The 17,656-nt window shown below is 32.9% G+C and overlaps 1 protein-coding gene across 1 annotated transcript in view; it reads right to left on the bottom strand.

Moving 5' to 3' along the window:
* LOC115883081 overlaps positions 1–17,315 on the bottom strand; it is a 215,614-nt gene extending 198,299 nt beyond the window's left edge. The window contains exon 1 of the mRNA XM_030901367.1: positions 16,934–17,315. Coding sequence (XP_030757227.1) covers positions 16,934–16,971 — 38 coding nt within the window. The 5' untranslated portion in view covers positions 16,972–17,315. The remainder of the gene's footprint in view (positions 1–16,933) is intronic.
* Positions 17,316–17,656: the final 341 nt, after the last annotated feature.

Genomic DNA, 17,656 nt, shown 5'->3' with positions numbered 1-17,656 from the left:
TAAGTGTATATTTAAGTTTTGGTTTTGCATTTAACATCTAAAACATTTTCAGTCTTGAACAATAACGTACATCTTAAGTAATATCGTACAGACTATGTTCAGTGGTTAGATTGTTAAGAACATTCATGTCGATATAATCTTTAAAATATAATTTAGATCTTAGGTTTCATTGCATTACGTCTTGTAATGGTATTACTTTTATAAATATTATTGCACTATTTTAATAGATGGATAATCAAACATAGATTCTAGAATCTACAGGTTGTAACATCTTCGACTTAGCATCATATGGAATATATTAAATTAATTAAAGTAATGCTACATTTCATATTTTCTCTTAAACTTTACATGTCCTGTATTTTATCGTAGTTGTTTTCATTGATATTTAGTACGACTCTTACCACCACTTTCTTTGACATATAACCACTCTATATTTACTAGAAGTCTACAATGTCATGTATCAGCAAAGAACGCCATGAATAAATATAGTCGTTAGTTTTAAGTATTATACAACTGTGTTTTCTTTCTCTGTACATGCCTGGCGCCCAATATCTATTTTTTTGTTTATTGTTCTTAATTAGTTTTCTTTCCAGTGAAATACCTTATCCACGACTGCTCTCCGATGAAAAGCTGCCGTTCGCAGTGGTAGTTGTTTAAAAAACGCCACATAATTGTAATTAAATTTGATTTTTCCATACAAATTTTCCAGTAATGATAAACCAATATATCACCAATAAATGTTTAACAGTACATAAACTATAATATCCGCAGATTTTTCTTCCTTAAGTGTGATTTCCTTTTTTTTGCTTGTGGACCTTTCTATATAGATAAGCCACTCAATCAGAAATCAGTTTTATTAACTAATAACTAGTGTTTTTCTTGCATTTGATCCAACAAATTTGTTAGATAAATACTTGTTAGCAAGTTAAACTAAACTAACTCTAAGAGCTCAAAAGCACTGACGAGCAGGTCGTAGCGACCAGCTAACGGCCAATTCATAAATCAAATGATAAAAAAAATCAAGCGATGAACAGTCGCTTTTTCAGTCGCCGCGACCAGTAATACCATTAAATCAAATGCTGGTCGCTGCAACCTGGTCGTCTGTGCGTTTGAGCTCTAAAGCGTCTTCAAATTTATATTTATTAATCATTTCACGTACCGATTCAAACCATTCCCAACATTTTAAAATACAAATTAATCAGTCAATTCTATCCAGCCATTTTCAAATTAAACACCCACTAACACACAGCGTTACATTTTTATTTATATAGATCGTTATAAAGCTGGCAGATACATGCATCTACCACTATAACTCTAAAACTATATTATATAGCAGTACAATCGTCTTGAAACACTTCGATATTCTGTTTGGGTAATTTCAGATATGAATGGATAGAACGTAGGACGTTTTGACTAAGTACTCCGGGCGTGAACTCTCAATCGAGGGCCCGTACACTTCCACGTATCGACACAATATATCGACCCTAGAGCCAATTACATCGACAGCGGCCGTCGTCCTTTAGAAGTGAGGCCTCGTGGGCCGGCCGAAGACTTATGTAACGTGCTTCGCATTCATCTCAATTTTAACCCACGCCGGTTTAGGTGGTAGATTGCGTTTCGCCGTATAATAATCCGCTTGTTTGTAAAAAATTACACGACGCGTCCCGTCAATAAAAATTCGACAAATTTGCAAGTAGCCAATAAAATGAGTGGGCGGAGCGATTTGCGGTGACGTACTCGTCAAGTCGACGTATAAAATATATTGCTGTTTATTTAAATGTTTTTTGTCCGCATTCCTTTCATAGACACAGATCCAGCCGACGAACTGTATAGCGAACGGCTCTAGTATAGCAAGCTGTAACTTGCTACTCCCAAGGTGTTAAACGCTATATACGGGAGCTATTATATATCTATTTTTTGTATCGAACACAAATTAACAAGTTCGGAACAAAGTGTTTTATTCCTTTCCAAAATATTCGCCCTTAAGCTCTACCGGATGGTACATCGTCGTTGGAAACATAGGAAATCCCATGCAAATTTTGAATTGTCCAGATATTGGACCCCTCCAGATATTGGCTCTACGTTTGGAAAACACATATGCCAAGTTTGTACAATTTTGGACAAGCCAATTTTGAGTAATTTGAGAAAAACTGAATCGATTTTTTAATTAAAACTGAATATGTAACAATCAAACACTAGTCAAAAACCGACATAATTTAAGTTGCAGTTTTGTTTTTGTTTTTTTTTGCAGTCACGGTTTTAATTTAAAAATAGTTGCAATCTTTTATTAGTTGCAATCTTTTATATTAAATTACTCAAAATCGGCTGGCCCAAAATTGCTCAAATTTAGTATGTGTATTTACCATACATAAACCTTTAAAAAATCTATTTACGACTTCGCTGTAAAATCGATAGGGGAGCCAACCTAACCTAACCTAACAGTTCAAAATTTGCATGGGATTTCCTATGTTTAAAGCTTGATTTTCATGCATCCGTTGACCGACGATACGTCGATACGATATTAATTTCATTGGTTGTATTTAAAGGGTTCGATTGGTTAACCGTTTCTAACCAACCGAAGTCTTTAAATTCAACCAATAAAATTAATATCGTATCATCGTATCGTCGGACAACGGATGCATGAAAATCAAGCTTTAGAGTATTTTTGCATACTCTCAAACAAATTCTGGAAACTGGAAAATATTCTGGTTTTTCCACTCCGATATCAGCTTCGGAACATCATAAGTAGAAACATGGTTTGGAAAGTCTTCAACGGCTTCTTGAGGTGATGAAAATCGCTATCCGCGTATCTTTTGTTTGGCAGTTGGAAAGAAGAAAAAATCATTAGGCGATAAATTGGGTGCATGTGTTCAACCAATTTATCGCCCAATTACTTTTACTATGAATTTTTTTCTTTTTTTTCATACTTTTTCAATGACACATTAATTTGATTGGACTGTCGTGATGAAGGATGATGCGACGTTTTTTGTTCTTTTTCCTTATTTCATCGAAGACCATTGGCAAACAAATTCTTGTATACAATTCGGCATTAACAGTTCTTCGATACTCCAATGGAATAGTTGCGACGTGTTCAATACAACCGAAGATACAAGCGATAGTAAAAACTTAAAAGGCAACCTATGTAATGTCAAGTACTATTTGTTCTTACTGGTTTTATATTAATTATATTTTATATTACAAAATCCTTGTTAACACATTTCATGATTTCTATGTACAAGTTGAATTCGAAAAAAATCCTGCAATACCTCACTTAAATGTCTCGACTGGGTTTCTGTTGAATGGACTAGTTACAAAATAGAATTAGAAAATAAAATCGTTCATTTTATCAATACTTTCTCAATGTAATTGTTCTGGGTTTAGTGGAATTCTTCGCTATGGAATAACATTCTGACACAACGTTGAAATTTTCAAATAAAACCAGTTACGAACGAGTTATATTAACGATACGTATCAATATTACAACAAGCAGTCACTGAACATAATATTAAGCTTTTCGATATATTTGTTTGATATGATATGTATGTTTTTTTGTAATAAATGAAAAAAAAACATACATTTCACTACAAATTAGTAAATATAATTGATTGAAAATAAGCTGACAGTGTATGGAAGGTGTCGAATGCGTTGCTTATTCATATGTTAATTCTTAATAAAACATTTAAATGAAATAATGTTAATTGATATGTATAATATTTCATTTGCACTATATGCAGAATGTAGAATGAGTGGGAGGCGGGTTAATCACTGCGACCATTTTCTCCACCTCTTTAACTTGGTCTCTCCTTAGACATGTTACCGGTGTTATCCCAAATCTATAATAGAGGATATATCTCTCCTTCTCTATTGCTTCCTTGAATTCGATGTCAATTCCTATTGTGAAGACCTGACCGTGACCCTCCTCCCTCGAATTGATTTGCACTAAATACTAATAGAGATGGTAAAAACGACAATTCAGTAACAGTCCTGTTACGTTCCTGTTCCGATCTTGGAACAGTTCCAAATAACTGTTCCGGCCTTTGTGCCTGTTACTTTAATAACATACAAGTAACGCCGCCGGCGCCGCGCGTTGTCATCGGGCATATAGTCTGGCAATATACAGGGTGAGTCTTAAATAAGTGCAAATATTTTCAGGGCTGATAGATCTCGATAAAAGAAACATATTCTCTCTTCACCGTCTTTCAAATAAATCTAAAATAACCGAGATGTTTTACTTCCAAAATTTCCAAAAAGATGATTTTTTGCTAAAATTTTGAGAACCACTGTATCTTTACTGGATTTTCTTGCTTGTAAATTTAATCTACTATCTATGTTGCCATAAATATTATCAACAAATTATCGTTTTTAACTAAAAACCAAAAAAAATTCCAAAATCTTTTTCAAAAAGTTCCTAATTTTCAAAATTTTTTTTTCGCGAAAAAAACCTCATAATCGTGTTTCTGGGGTCAAAATATACTACCGCTAAAAAAGACTCACCCTGTATAGTACATACATTACTGAATAATTAATATGATATACAAAAAATGACTTTTATTTTTAGTTTTGTTTCAGTTGCAAAATACTCATTTTTTTACAGAAACTTAAAATAGAATTAGCTATAAATAACATATAATTTCTTTGCCATAATATTTCCTAATTTTCTGTATTAATCTATCAGCTATTGTCATTAAAAACCTTGCACTTGACGCATTCATAATTAAATTATTCTACTCTATAGATAAAGAAAAAATAATCACAGACTAACTGCAATTAGGAATAAAACGTTATTGTCTGTTCCCACTAGTGATAAGAGCGTTAATCGTAAAGTGATTACCAATACAACTAGCTGTATACTTAGGCGCCGACGATATATCATTCTTAGCTCCGATAACACATATCTACATGATACTTATACGAAATATTTTAATAAAACAGTAATTTAACCTGATTATAAAACTTGTATGAATTTTATCTTTTTGTAGACTTAATTTTATTTTGAGTATGGTCATAATAATATGATAACATTTTGCATTTAGTTCAAGTTCATTGACAAAACTGGAAGAGTATATTACAGAATAATTAATATGATATACAAATAATGACTTGTTATTTTTAGTTTTCTTTCAGTGACGACTGACGACCTACTCATTTTTTTTGACAGAAACTTAAAACAGAATTAGGGATAAATAACAATAACATCTATACAAAAACAAATAAGTTCTTATTCTTGTACGATTCACCCTGCAATTTTAAATTAGAATTAGAATATATATAAATATTAGAATATATATAAATTATCAAAAAACCCAATGCCTAAATAAGAAATAATGGCGTATATGTCTGGAAATCGCAAAGCGTTGACATATGCTGTAGCCAAACCGAATGTGATATCTTTAGAAGTCGCGTCAGAGTTGGTATAATGAAGATCGCTGTACTTTTGTATGAAAAATTATATGGAATATATCCCCGACGGTGTTTTTTTTTCAATTATACTGTAGTTTAAGGGATCCACTTTTGCACAATTAATCTGAAAAAAAATTGCATGATTATCGTTATCTTTTTATGGCTATACTGTAATAATTATACCAACTGAGTTCGAGTTTATACGCAATATTACTTTGCATCAGGAAAATAACTAAATATCATATAAGATTTATTGGGTATTTAAAAATATTAATTGATGTGCTATTCGCAGCTATAGTCAAAACTGTTAGTAATCAGGGGCCATATACCATATACAGGGTGTCCCAGAAATAAGTGCAAGTATTTTAAGGGGTGGTAGATCTCGATAAAAGAAACCTATTTTCTCTTTATCTTTTTCACATAAGTTCAAATTACCCGAGTTATTTTTTACTTTGAAAATTTCCAAAAAAAATGATTTTTTGCTAAAATTTTGAGAACCACTGGATCTTTTCTGGATTTTCTGTCTTGTAAATTAAAACTAATACCCATGTTGCTATATTATCAAGAAATTATTTTTTTAACTAAAAACTAAAAAAATCAAAAAATTTCGAATTTTCAAGATTTTTTTTTCGCGAAAAAAAACTTATAGGCGTGTTTCTGGGGTTGAACTATTAGTTACTACCAGTTAAAATATACTTGCACTTATTTCTGGGACACCCTGATGTATAATCATATACCGTAGGCAAAAAGGCGTTGCCTATCTCAGAGAAAATCATAAAATCTTTTTTTTAAATTATTAGCACTTTTTATCTTTTTGGTATTTTAGAAATTACATAAGATATATTTAAATAATTTTCAACTACTGCGTTATCGTGCAATTCTCGAGTAAAGGCTACGCCTAAGCAAATCTTCCACGTACTCTTCAGACCGCAATGACGGAAGGGCGATTGTGTAAGAAAGAGATAGAATAAGGAAGTAACGTGTGATTTAATTTCGTCGTTGTTGACGGCTGTGCTGTGCAGTGATGCCAAATCTGTATATATGTTTCCCCCAATTTAGAGTAAAAATATTTATATTGATTACTTTTATTAAAATTACTTATACTATTTTTATTTTATTATTTTAGCAATATATTTTTGCCTCCCCTTATTTTAATAAGTACTTTTTTTGTCCATTAAATTTTATTTTGTCATTAATCTTTTCATAAAATCGAATATATTAGGAATACTGAATCAATTAGCAGAAATGCTAACCAGGACCTATAAAAAATTATTTATATACCTTTCAAGATAAATTTGAAATCTAAAAGCTTACTAACAGCCGTTTTTTTAGTAGAAGTTGGATACTAAGTCTTATGTACATTTGTAAGCCGGATACAATATGCTGTAAGTTGCTATAGTATTGTTGTGAACATACATTTAATATGGTTATATGTATATGTATATTCGACAAATTGTATAAAATATTATTTTTACCCTTATTCTACGGCTATGCCTAAAGAATTTAAGGTACGAAAAATACCATCAACATTATTATTCTTCTCAGAAAGATGGGTGATGCAAATAAACAGAACCATTACCTTAAGATGAAATTTGGAAGAAATAGTCATAAATAGTTGCATCATTTTTAGTTTTCCTTTGTAATTCGTTTACTTTCAGACGCGATGTCTGGTTTCTATTTACTTAAGAAATGGTCATGTTTGTCCCTTTGCAAACCTACCTGAAAATATTATTAAGAAATAGTAGGTACGCCCGTGGATTTTCGGAGAGGGCATTCTCATAAAAGCACGGTCACAGAAGGGACCGGGAACATTCATAAAAATTTTTCATAGACGTAATACTGCTAAATTTATATTTTGTATTAAAAGTTTAAAAATAAAAAGTAATAACAACTTAGTAAGAATTTAATTATAAAAAAATAAAGAATAACATTCCCAACAAGTGGTGATACGAGTCAAATAGAGAACTACAACATTTGGTGGCAGCGACTACAAGATTGGTGACGACGGTGGTCCAATCCAGGATCACGACAGTATAAACAAATAATAATAAATATAATAAATGATTATTATAATAGTAATAATCCTTGTGTTTTAAAATTATATTTTCCTTTTTAGATTGATAAAAGAGATTCATCACGCTGTTGATGGACGTGGAAAGCAGTGGCGCAACTAGGAGGGGTCTAGGGGGACTTAGCCTCTCCCAAAAGACAGGTGTCAGTCGTTTTAAAATGGTTTTAACCTCAAATCAACATTATCTTATAGTGACCCAAGCCCCCATAAAGTCTTAAGCCTCCCTAAAAGTCTATGTCTATTTGCGCCCCTGGTGGAAAGTTAAATTATAACGTAATTTCCATTGCGAATTACTAATTTATATTATCTGCCATCATCCAATGCTTACTTGTTTATAAAATATACTTCGATCAAACTGTTCTTGGATATATACCACTATTTATTGTGGTGTCATTTGCATATTATGGAATTAAACTAACTAGTTATAGACGATACCAATTAAACTTTTTAAAAACTAGTTTTAGGCGCGATTTTTAAATTCATTGTTGCTATAACCATGGACATATTCGGTGCCGGGCTGACCAACTGGAATTTAAATTTCACCCCTGGGGATTCAGGTGGTAGCTCTGCTGTAAAAAATGACAAGTTGTCACATATATTTATTTCCTGACATTTCCATTCGTTTTGACACTTTAGTTTTGTATTACGAGTTTTTGGTGTAAAAGAATGTAAAAAGCTTAAAAATGTTTACTAGCAGACTTTGAGGTCGAACATTATTTTTTTTAGAAATTCATTGCAAAGTGTACAAGATAGCTTAATAGCAGTTGCAAAAAACTCATCGCAACCTTATTAGAATATTTTGAACGGAAAAACAGTAGTAACGGCCCTTTATGTCCCTTAAGTGCTGTTAAGAAGGTGAGTTTTATTGATGTAAATAATAACTGTTTATGTATTTATAATTAATTTATTCTTGTTTCCTAAAATAGTTTGATTAAAAGAAAAATTTGTAAAAGTGGACAACGCTGTACCGGTCAAACTTAATCACGTCACTAAAAGTTTATTTGGTATGATCTATAGTTAATGTAGTTATCAATAACAGCAAATTTTAAAGCAAACTACTGAAGAACAGTTTTTCCCATCATCATACTACTAATGCATCTAACCACTGCTCAAACTGTAGGATGCCGTTGAGATATACCGTAGCAAAGACCGTAGCAAAGAAAGCATAAGAAAGGGCCGTTGACATAAGAGAAAACGTTTTAATAAACGCCGTATTGTTTTACGAACATGTGTAATTATTATTTCACCGTTTTGTAGCGTGTGGGAGGCTAAACGACGAAACAATAGTTAGTTGTGCATTTAAATTCAAGAGATGGCATTCCGCTACGAAGAATTTCCACTGCTGAAAAAGTCGATTCATCACAGTACACGTCAGTGTCTCTCTTGATAGATCTGTCTCTATCTATCTGAAAAATGACAGTCGGTTGTTTGTTATGTCATTTGCAATGGAAATTTTGTAATAGTCGGCTCCTTTTTTTCTGCATGTGTAAAATGGATAATCGAATTTTAATGTTGCAAAATGAAGAGTTCCGACACGCGATGTGTTTCATTTTTTAATTGAATTGTTCCTATCTCGTGAACCATGATTAAAAAGACAATTTGAATTAATGTATATTACAAATTGGTTGATTTTAAAATTGTACAGAGTGGCGCTCATACGACGTGGGACCTTTAAGGAGAACGATAGTTTGCATTGAAATAAAATGTTGTTGACATATGTAGGTCAATAATTGGCTATGCAGGCCCAAATTATCCCTGCTAATTCCATAATATCATGGTCCCTACTCAGATTGGGTCTTCCTAGGTCTCTTAATTCCTCGTGGGTACTGGGTACCATGCTGTAATTTTCGTGGTCCATCTGTTCGTTTTTTTGATGAGGGATTTGACTCTGTGGGTGACATCTATTATCTGGGTCTTTTGTCGTACCCACTCAATATTCGTACCCACTAGATATTCAATGGAGAATTCATGTCACTTGAAATTAATGTTAAGATTTTGGACAAAATTTTCCCAGATATTTTCCCATATTCCCAGATAATCTAGGTAACTGTGGACATGTCTAATGTTAATTTAACAAAAATTAAAGGATGTATAGTAAAATACTCAACGGTGGTAAAGAGGTACACGTTTGAAACATATTTTATTTATTACAGAATTACTTAGAACTCGATATATGCATGGTAAACGTATATGTGACAAAAATTAGCTAGGTGAAATCAAACGCTTAATATGCTTCCCTTCTTCTTCACTGCATAAAATGATTCTCTTTTTAAAAGTTTTTTTACATTAAGGGGCATATGTGGAATTATATGTACAGGGTGGGTCAAACTCGACGCTTTTAAATGGAAACATCCTTTTCTATAGGAGATAGACGAAAACTAATATCGGTGTCTGGAACTCAATTTTCATCAAAAACATGATGGTGAAAACCGCACATGAATATCTGTTACCGTTTCGAAGTTACGGGGTGTTTTTCAAAAATGTGCATTTTTTAACAAATCGCTGTAACTTTTTTGCTATGGAAAATTTTGTTTTTCTATGAAAACATTTCCAAAGCACCTTTTTACGTAGAATTTGATGGTTTAAGTATAATTTTTTTTAAATTAATAATTTAAGAGTTATCAGCAGAAAAATTGACTTTTTATTTGGGACACCCTCTATATTTTTAATTAACTGAAAATAATTTAAAATTTCCTTTCCAAAAATATAGCACACTTGGTATGTTGTTATAATCCCCTTCGAAATACAGAATTTTTAAAAGTTCGCCACTTTTAAATAGTAGGCTTTGGACGCCTTATTGATGATATGCCGTTAATGGAACTCGAAAACATATTTTTCCAGCAAGACGACTTGAACGCTGAAATTATCAGCAAATTTTTGCAGTCAATTTCAAGAATAATTGAATAGCTAACCAAGATCCCAGCCGTTGGCCGTCGAGGCCGCCTGACTTAGTGCCCATGGATCTAATCCTATGGATATATTTGCGGAAGAATCATGGTTCTTTATTCTTCCGTATAATCTAGACAAGAATTAGAAATACTTAGGAGTTATAAGAGGGTATCTTTCACCCCTACTAAGTTAATGAATTCGTCGAGAAATGTTCAAAAACATATGTCTGTCCATAACAGAAGACGGTCGATTTGTCGAACACCTGTAGCAAAATTTCATGTCTTGGTTTGCTATTTATTTTTATTGTTATTAGATATAATTTAAATGTGTTGATGGTGGTTAAACATATTTTAAATTGTTATAAAATTCTCCATCTCTCATAGCAAATACTATTTTCGTTTTAATTGATGCTCTCAGCAAGATTTTTTTTGCATTACAGCCGGTGCCATTCAAAGCCTTCTTATTTAAAGCGGGCGAATTTTTATTATATTATATATCACGAAGAGGAATCGAGCAAAATATCAAGTGTGTTATATTTTTGGAAAGGTAATTTTAAATTCTTTTGAATAATTTAAAAATATACAGGATGTCCTATATAAAAAATCAAATTTTCTGTTGATAATTTTTAAATTATTAATTTTAAAAAAATTATACTTAAACCATTAAATTCTACGTAAAAAGGTACGTTTGAAACGTTTTCATAAAAATACAAAATTTTCCATAGCAAAAAAGTTACAGCGATTTGTTAAAAATACATATTTTTTAAAAACACCCCGTAACTCCGAAACGGTAACAGATATCGATATGCGGTTTTCACCATCATGTTTTTGACAAAAATTGAGCTCCAGACACAGATATTAGTTTTCGTCTATCTCCTATAGAAAAGGGTGTTTCCATTTAAAAGCGTCGAATTTGACCCACCCTGTACATAATTCGAAAAGTAGCCACACTCCTTTCTCTTGTGTTGTCTCTCTAAGTAGTTAGTAAAGATTTGTAAAGACTGTCTTTAACATATGCCCATCAAAAGTTCAGACTAGATAAATCAGAAGCATATAAGCATTCTATTAATTGGTAAATGCTCAGAGCATTCCTAATTAATTGAATCATGCCATTCTCTCTGATGCGTAGGTGAGTGTCCATTTTCCACAAATTTCTGAGAATTTCCAACTGACACAAAATGATAACTAGTTATTAAAATTGAACTAATTTAACAGTTGAAGTAATGTCAAGCATATCACAGACACCTAGATTTGATCAACTAATAAAGATTTACAGCCACTATATCGTAAAATTAAAAATATCTAGAAAAATCTTTGTCCGAGGGGTAGGCAACATTAATAGTATTTTGAAGATATGAGTTCTCCATTGAATATCGGAATAATATAGGTACTCAAATCTCAAGTAATATATTAACTGATAATAATTTAATTAATTTACAAAGTAATATTATTTAGTATTTATTTTCCTACTACCTACTCAAATGCTTAAATTATCCAATTACTTATCTATGTTTCACCTGAAATTTGATAATACAAAACACATAAAACTGACCCGATTTTGTTAGTAAACTGTTTTATTATTGTAATAAGTCGAATTATCAGCGGTATATTTGCATAGTTAAGTTCAAGTACCCCTCTAATCATCGGTTACAGAAAACGTCACCAGACCACAAACAGGTCAAGTATTTACTCTACGAATGTGATAAATATGTAAAATATTTGAAAAGACTGATTTTAACTGCTGATCATTCGAAATTTATTAACAATAGCAAATCCGCTTTGCAATAATTTTTGTGAGTAAGAGAGCTAGACACTTTAGAATTTGAAGCAAAGAATGTGGTTATTTATGTTGTTTAAAAAAGATCTTTATTGTCTTGGTGACAGCGTTAAAAATTGATATTATTAAAAATAAAGAACGTATTGTATTTATTTCCAAGCATCTCCGCTGTATAAAGAGGGTTCTAAGACTAGTAGTTTTGTTTTTGTTACAGAAGTCTTACTAATTAACAACAAAACTAATTTTCTACAAGACATAATACTGACAAAAAACTATTGAGGATATTAAATTTTTATTAATAGAAAAACAAAAACAAGAATTAACTCCATCAGAAGTGAAACTTTATGATATTCGGTAACATGAAACGCTTTTAAATCAGTACGCTTCCTCATTTCATTAATTGCGCATTTTAAGCAAACTTTTCTGGAGTCCAGGATTCTTATTGTTAGGTTAGGTGGCTTAGGTTTGGGATCCTGTTTGATCCCTCACTCGGAGGTCTTGGGCCCATTGCTGTGCCATTGCGATACTCCTGTATTATTGTACCAAACCTTCCTCTCATTCTTTCTTTGCGGTAAAGCATTCCCAGCTCTTTGCAAAGTTCCCGATGTCGCTGATGTTGGCTTCTACTGCTTCCTCTAGTCCTTCCAAAAAACGGTATCCAGATCGGTATTCCAGTGCCGGACAGTGATACAGGAGGTAGTCTATGGAAGCTATATTTTCTTCTTCCTCTCCGCATTTTCTGCAGTAGTCGTCGTTAGAAATCTTCCATCTGACGAAGTTCACCATCGTGGGACAGTTTACAGTCATGACACCTAATATTATGCATAATAGGTTCTTTTTGTGCTCTAGTAATTGTTTTGTGTTTTTGCTATCTACCACTGGCCACAGTCTTCGAGCTGTAGCGCAGTTCTCACGGTGTTGCCACGTCTCTTGCATCTTAGCCTTCATGGTAGTTCCTATAGCTCGTTATTGTTAAAAATGCGGAAAATATATTTTTGTTTTTTAATGCCAAATCTGAAATAAAAATCTTTACTTGGGTATATATTTTTAATCAGATCCATCAACCATTACTTCTCATTTTGTAGAAGATATCAATTTATCATTAGCTGTTAGCATAATAGAAAAAAGCATTATTACTTCACCATACATCATATTAGACATTACTAAGATATAAATGTAATGTCTCCATAATAGAGCAAATAATTCCTGGGATTTAATGAATAAACAGTCTTTTGTTTTCAATTTCCAAAAAAAACTATTGATAAAATTGTAAGATGTAATACCTTAAAAAATATTTAAATATATTGTTGTGAAATAATCATTAGTAAATTTTATTAGATGAGTAGGTAATTAATAGATATCTCGCTATTGGGAAACCCTAGCTTAGAGATTATATATGTTCAAAAATATACAATGTCGTGTGTAGTTAGCGAAAGGTCACAAATTATGCATTTTTCCTGTAACGTTTAGCCATTTTAATATTCCCAACATTTTCTCCTGCCATCATCGATTTTACAAAACGGAATAAAGACACTATTTAACAGAGAGCAGCATTTCCAGCACATATCAGGGTGATACCAAGACGAAGAATAATACCGACCAGTGCAAGGCTTACTCAAGGCCAAAACCAAGACTACTATTAGGCTGCAAGACCAAGACCAATGCCAAGCCAGTCTTGATCTTGGTCGTGCTATAATTGCAATCCATATAGGGCCGTTTTCAATATTTTGGCTAAATCATTGTTTCTGGAATTCTCGTTTGGAGATCCTATTTTATAATTTAGTTTTAACTTTATTACCATCTAAAGCCAGAAATAGTATCTAAAAGTTTCGTTTTTCTTCTACGTTTTCGGTTTCCAGCATTGTTTTCAAACGCGTTTTCAAACCTTCAAAATTTGATTCATAACGCAAGTTTCATAAGAAGATGTGTTATATTTAAAGTCACTCACCAACATCTTATCTGACTACTAATAGTTATCAATGTCATCATAGAAAGGAGAAAACTTAAGGACAATATATAAAGAAAAAAAGTTTTTTATAGCCAAAAAAAAACAATAATTTAGATCTTATGTCTAGCAACAGCAAAAGGTCGATTAGACCATTTCTCAATAGCCCCTGTTTACACTAGTGCCCCAGTCAATACTTCGGCGATACATCCATTGTTTCTGGAATCATGGCATGGTAATTCTATTTTGGAGAAAGATAAACATGCTACCTTTATCCGAGCCTTTATCAATGTCATAAGATACGTTTTACTTGTACCTGTTTAGTATCAAGCGTCATTTTAAAGCTTCCAAATCCTTCCTGTTTATGATCGATATCGTAGAGGAGCCAGGTCACTGTTTGACTCATACAAATTTGACTCATACACAAACACCAACAATATACGATAAAATAGTGCATTGTAAACAAAATCACTCATCAAACATTTTTGAAACTGTAAGTTATCAATGTCGAGATAAAAATAACAAAATAAAACATTTCAGCAAACAAATTAACGAAAGTAAACATAAATATTATTATATTCAAATCAATCTAAAAATTCTTTAAGAATTATTACTTCCGATAAATCAATAATAGAGCTCTTTAGATTAACAACAGAAACACATGACATCTCCATGTCAGGGCGACACTGTGTCTGACATTTCGCGTTCGGTTTTCTTGATAGAATCACCAGTTTTCGCTGATGCCCTAGTCAATGTTTTAACAAAACGTCAGTGTTTCTAGAATCGCCCATCGTTTTCTCCAGTTTTTGATTAATTTCGTTGGAATAAGGTCACTGTTTGATTGATAGCAACAAAATGTATAATTGCCTCATCACACAAAATTTAAACTTAATTCACACAAAAACTTAATATTGCTTCATCATGATTCTATTTTTAAAAAAGATGAAAATGCCGCGTTGACTTTATCAAGGCTCTGGCCTTGATAAAGTCAACGCGGAAAAGTCAAGCCAGAAATAGCGTATGGAAGATGCGTTTTTGATGTACCTTTTTGGTTTCCAGCGTCGTTTTTTAAAACGCCCAGCATTTTCTCCTGTTTTTGATCGATTTTGTTGGAATGAGGTCACTGTTTGATTGATAGCGGCAACATTTGCTTAATATTACTTCGTCATACAATATTTGATAAAAGAATGCATCCTAAAGAAAATCAATTATAAAAAAAATATCAGATTATTAAAAAATGAATAATTTTTCCCAAATGTTCCAGAAAATTCAGTATCTAAACATTACTAAAAGTAAATATTGACATTAATTCATTTAAAACAATAAAACATTTGTTATGGGTTTCCATTGCCAAAAGATCAATAACGAGGGATCTTTAGATGAGCAACAGTAAAATAGCTGATACGTCCATGCCAGGGTGACATTAAATGTGACAGTTCGGCGATCAATAGGACCGTTTTCATGATAGAAGTACCCGTTTTCGCTAATGCCCTAGTCAGTATTTTGGCGATACGTTAGTATTTCTGGAATCCTCGTTTGGTGATTCTATTTTTAAAAAAGATAAACATACCGCGTTGACTTTATCAAGGCCAGAAGCCAGAAATAGTGTATGGAAGATGCGTTTTTGTTGTATCATTTTGATTTCAAGCATCGTTTTAAAACGCCCAGCATTTTCTCCTGTTTTTGATCGATTTTGTTCGAATGAGGTCATTAATTGATAGCGGCAAAATTTGCTTAATATTACTTTATCATACAAAATTTGCTAAAAAATGCTCTTAAAAAAAATCAATCATAAAAAAATTATCACATTATTAAAAAATTAATTTATTGTAAGAATCGTTTTTCCGAATGTAACAGAAAATTCAGTATCTAAACATTACTAAAAATAAATATTGACATTACTTCATTTAAAACAATAAAACCGAAAATAAAACATTTTTTATGGGTTTCTATTGCCAAAAGATCAATAACTAAGACGCCTCTTTAGATGAGCAACAGTAAAACAGCTGATACGTCCATGCCAGGGTGACATTGAGTGTGACAGTTCCACGATCAATAGGATCGTTTTCATGATAGGAGCACCAGTATTCGCTAATGCCCTAGTCAATATTTTGGCGATACGTCCAGTGTTTCTGGAATCCTCGTTTGGTGATTCCATTTTTAAAAAAGATAAACATACCGCGTTGACTTTATCAAGGCCAGAAGCCAGAAATAGTGTATGAAAGATGCGTTTTTGTTGTATCATTTTGGTTCCCAGCATCGTTTTAAAACGCCCAGCCTTTTCTCCTGTTTTTGATCGATTTTGTTGGAATGAGGTCATTAATTGATAGCGGCAAAATTTGCTTAATTTTACTTTATCATACAAAATTTGATAAAAAAATGCCCTTAAAGAAAATCAATCATAAAAAAATTATCACATTATTAAAAAATTTATTTATTGTAAGAATCGTTTTTTCCAAATGTTACAGAAAATTCAGTATCTAAACATTACTAAAAATACATTTTGACATTACTTCATTTAAAACAATAAAACCGAGAATAAAACATTTTTTATGGGTTTCCATTGCCAAAAGATCAATAACTAAGACGCCTCTTTAGATGAGCAACAGTAAAACAGCTGATACGTCCATGCCAGGGTGACATTGAATGTGACAGTTTGACGATCAATAGGACCGTTTTCTTGCTAGAAGCACCCGTTTTCACAAATGCCCTAGTCAATATTTTGGCGATACGTCAGTATTTCTGGAATCCTCGTTTGGTGATTCTATTTTTAAAAAAGATAAACATGCCGCGTTGACTTTATCAAGGCCAGAAGCCAGAAATAGTGTATGGAAGATGCGTTTTTGAAGTACCTTTTTGGTTTCCAGCGTCGTTTTAAAACGCCCAGCATTTTCTCCTGCTTTTGATCGATTTCGCACACTGGAAAGAGGTCACTGTTTAATAGATATAAAATTTATTTTGGTATCACTTCATCACACAACACTCGATTAAACGGTACATCCCAATCCGAATCACTGATAACAATTTTTTCGGAACATATCGTCATAAACGCGACAGGTTTTTCCTCGAAAATGGAATTTTTCAATTGTTTCGCGTCGAAAAATCTACGCTCGATGACGGAGGGACCGGCAACTGCTCCGAAATCGAGAGATGCTGTGGCTGAAAATAAACAAGCGACAGTCGACGGCCGACCGACTGTGCTGTGGGTCACATGACAGTCGGGGAACAGTTGCGATTGGCGGGCGCGGGAGCCGGCGAGTGCAGCCGCGGCGTGTACGGTCGCGAGCTGCTGCGGATGTGCATCGCAGGTGTAAAAAAATTCTAGACGGGGCCTAACAGCTGTGGAACGGATGAATGTTGATGTGGAGCAAACGCTTAGATGGGCACTTGCCAGAAAAAGTTTATGGGAAGTTTGGAGTTTTGGACATGGCGAGTCTCATGCCATTCTGACTCTCTTTGGATTAATTTACACTACTTATTGCCGCTAATGTTATGGATTTCGCCACATTGGCTCTGTGCACATCTGGACATGAGCCGTTTTGCCAAAAAAAAACTCCAGAAACATCTACAGGGGA

This window comes from Sitophilus oryzae, unplaced genomic scaffold, assembly GCF_002938485.1.
Source record: "Sitophilus oryzae breed Bouriz unplaced genomic scaffold, Soryzae_2.0 scaffold_1803_pilon_pilon, whole genome shotgun sequence".
Classification (NCBI taxonomy): domain Eukaryota; kingdom Metazoa; phylum Arthropoda; class Insecta; order Coleoptera; family Curculionidae; genus Sitophilus; species Sitophilus oryzae.
The sequence above is the reverse complement of the archived record's forward strand: the minus strand, read 5'-3'. Positions and strand labels throughout refer to the sequence as shown.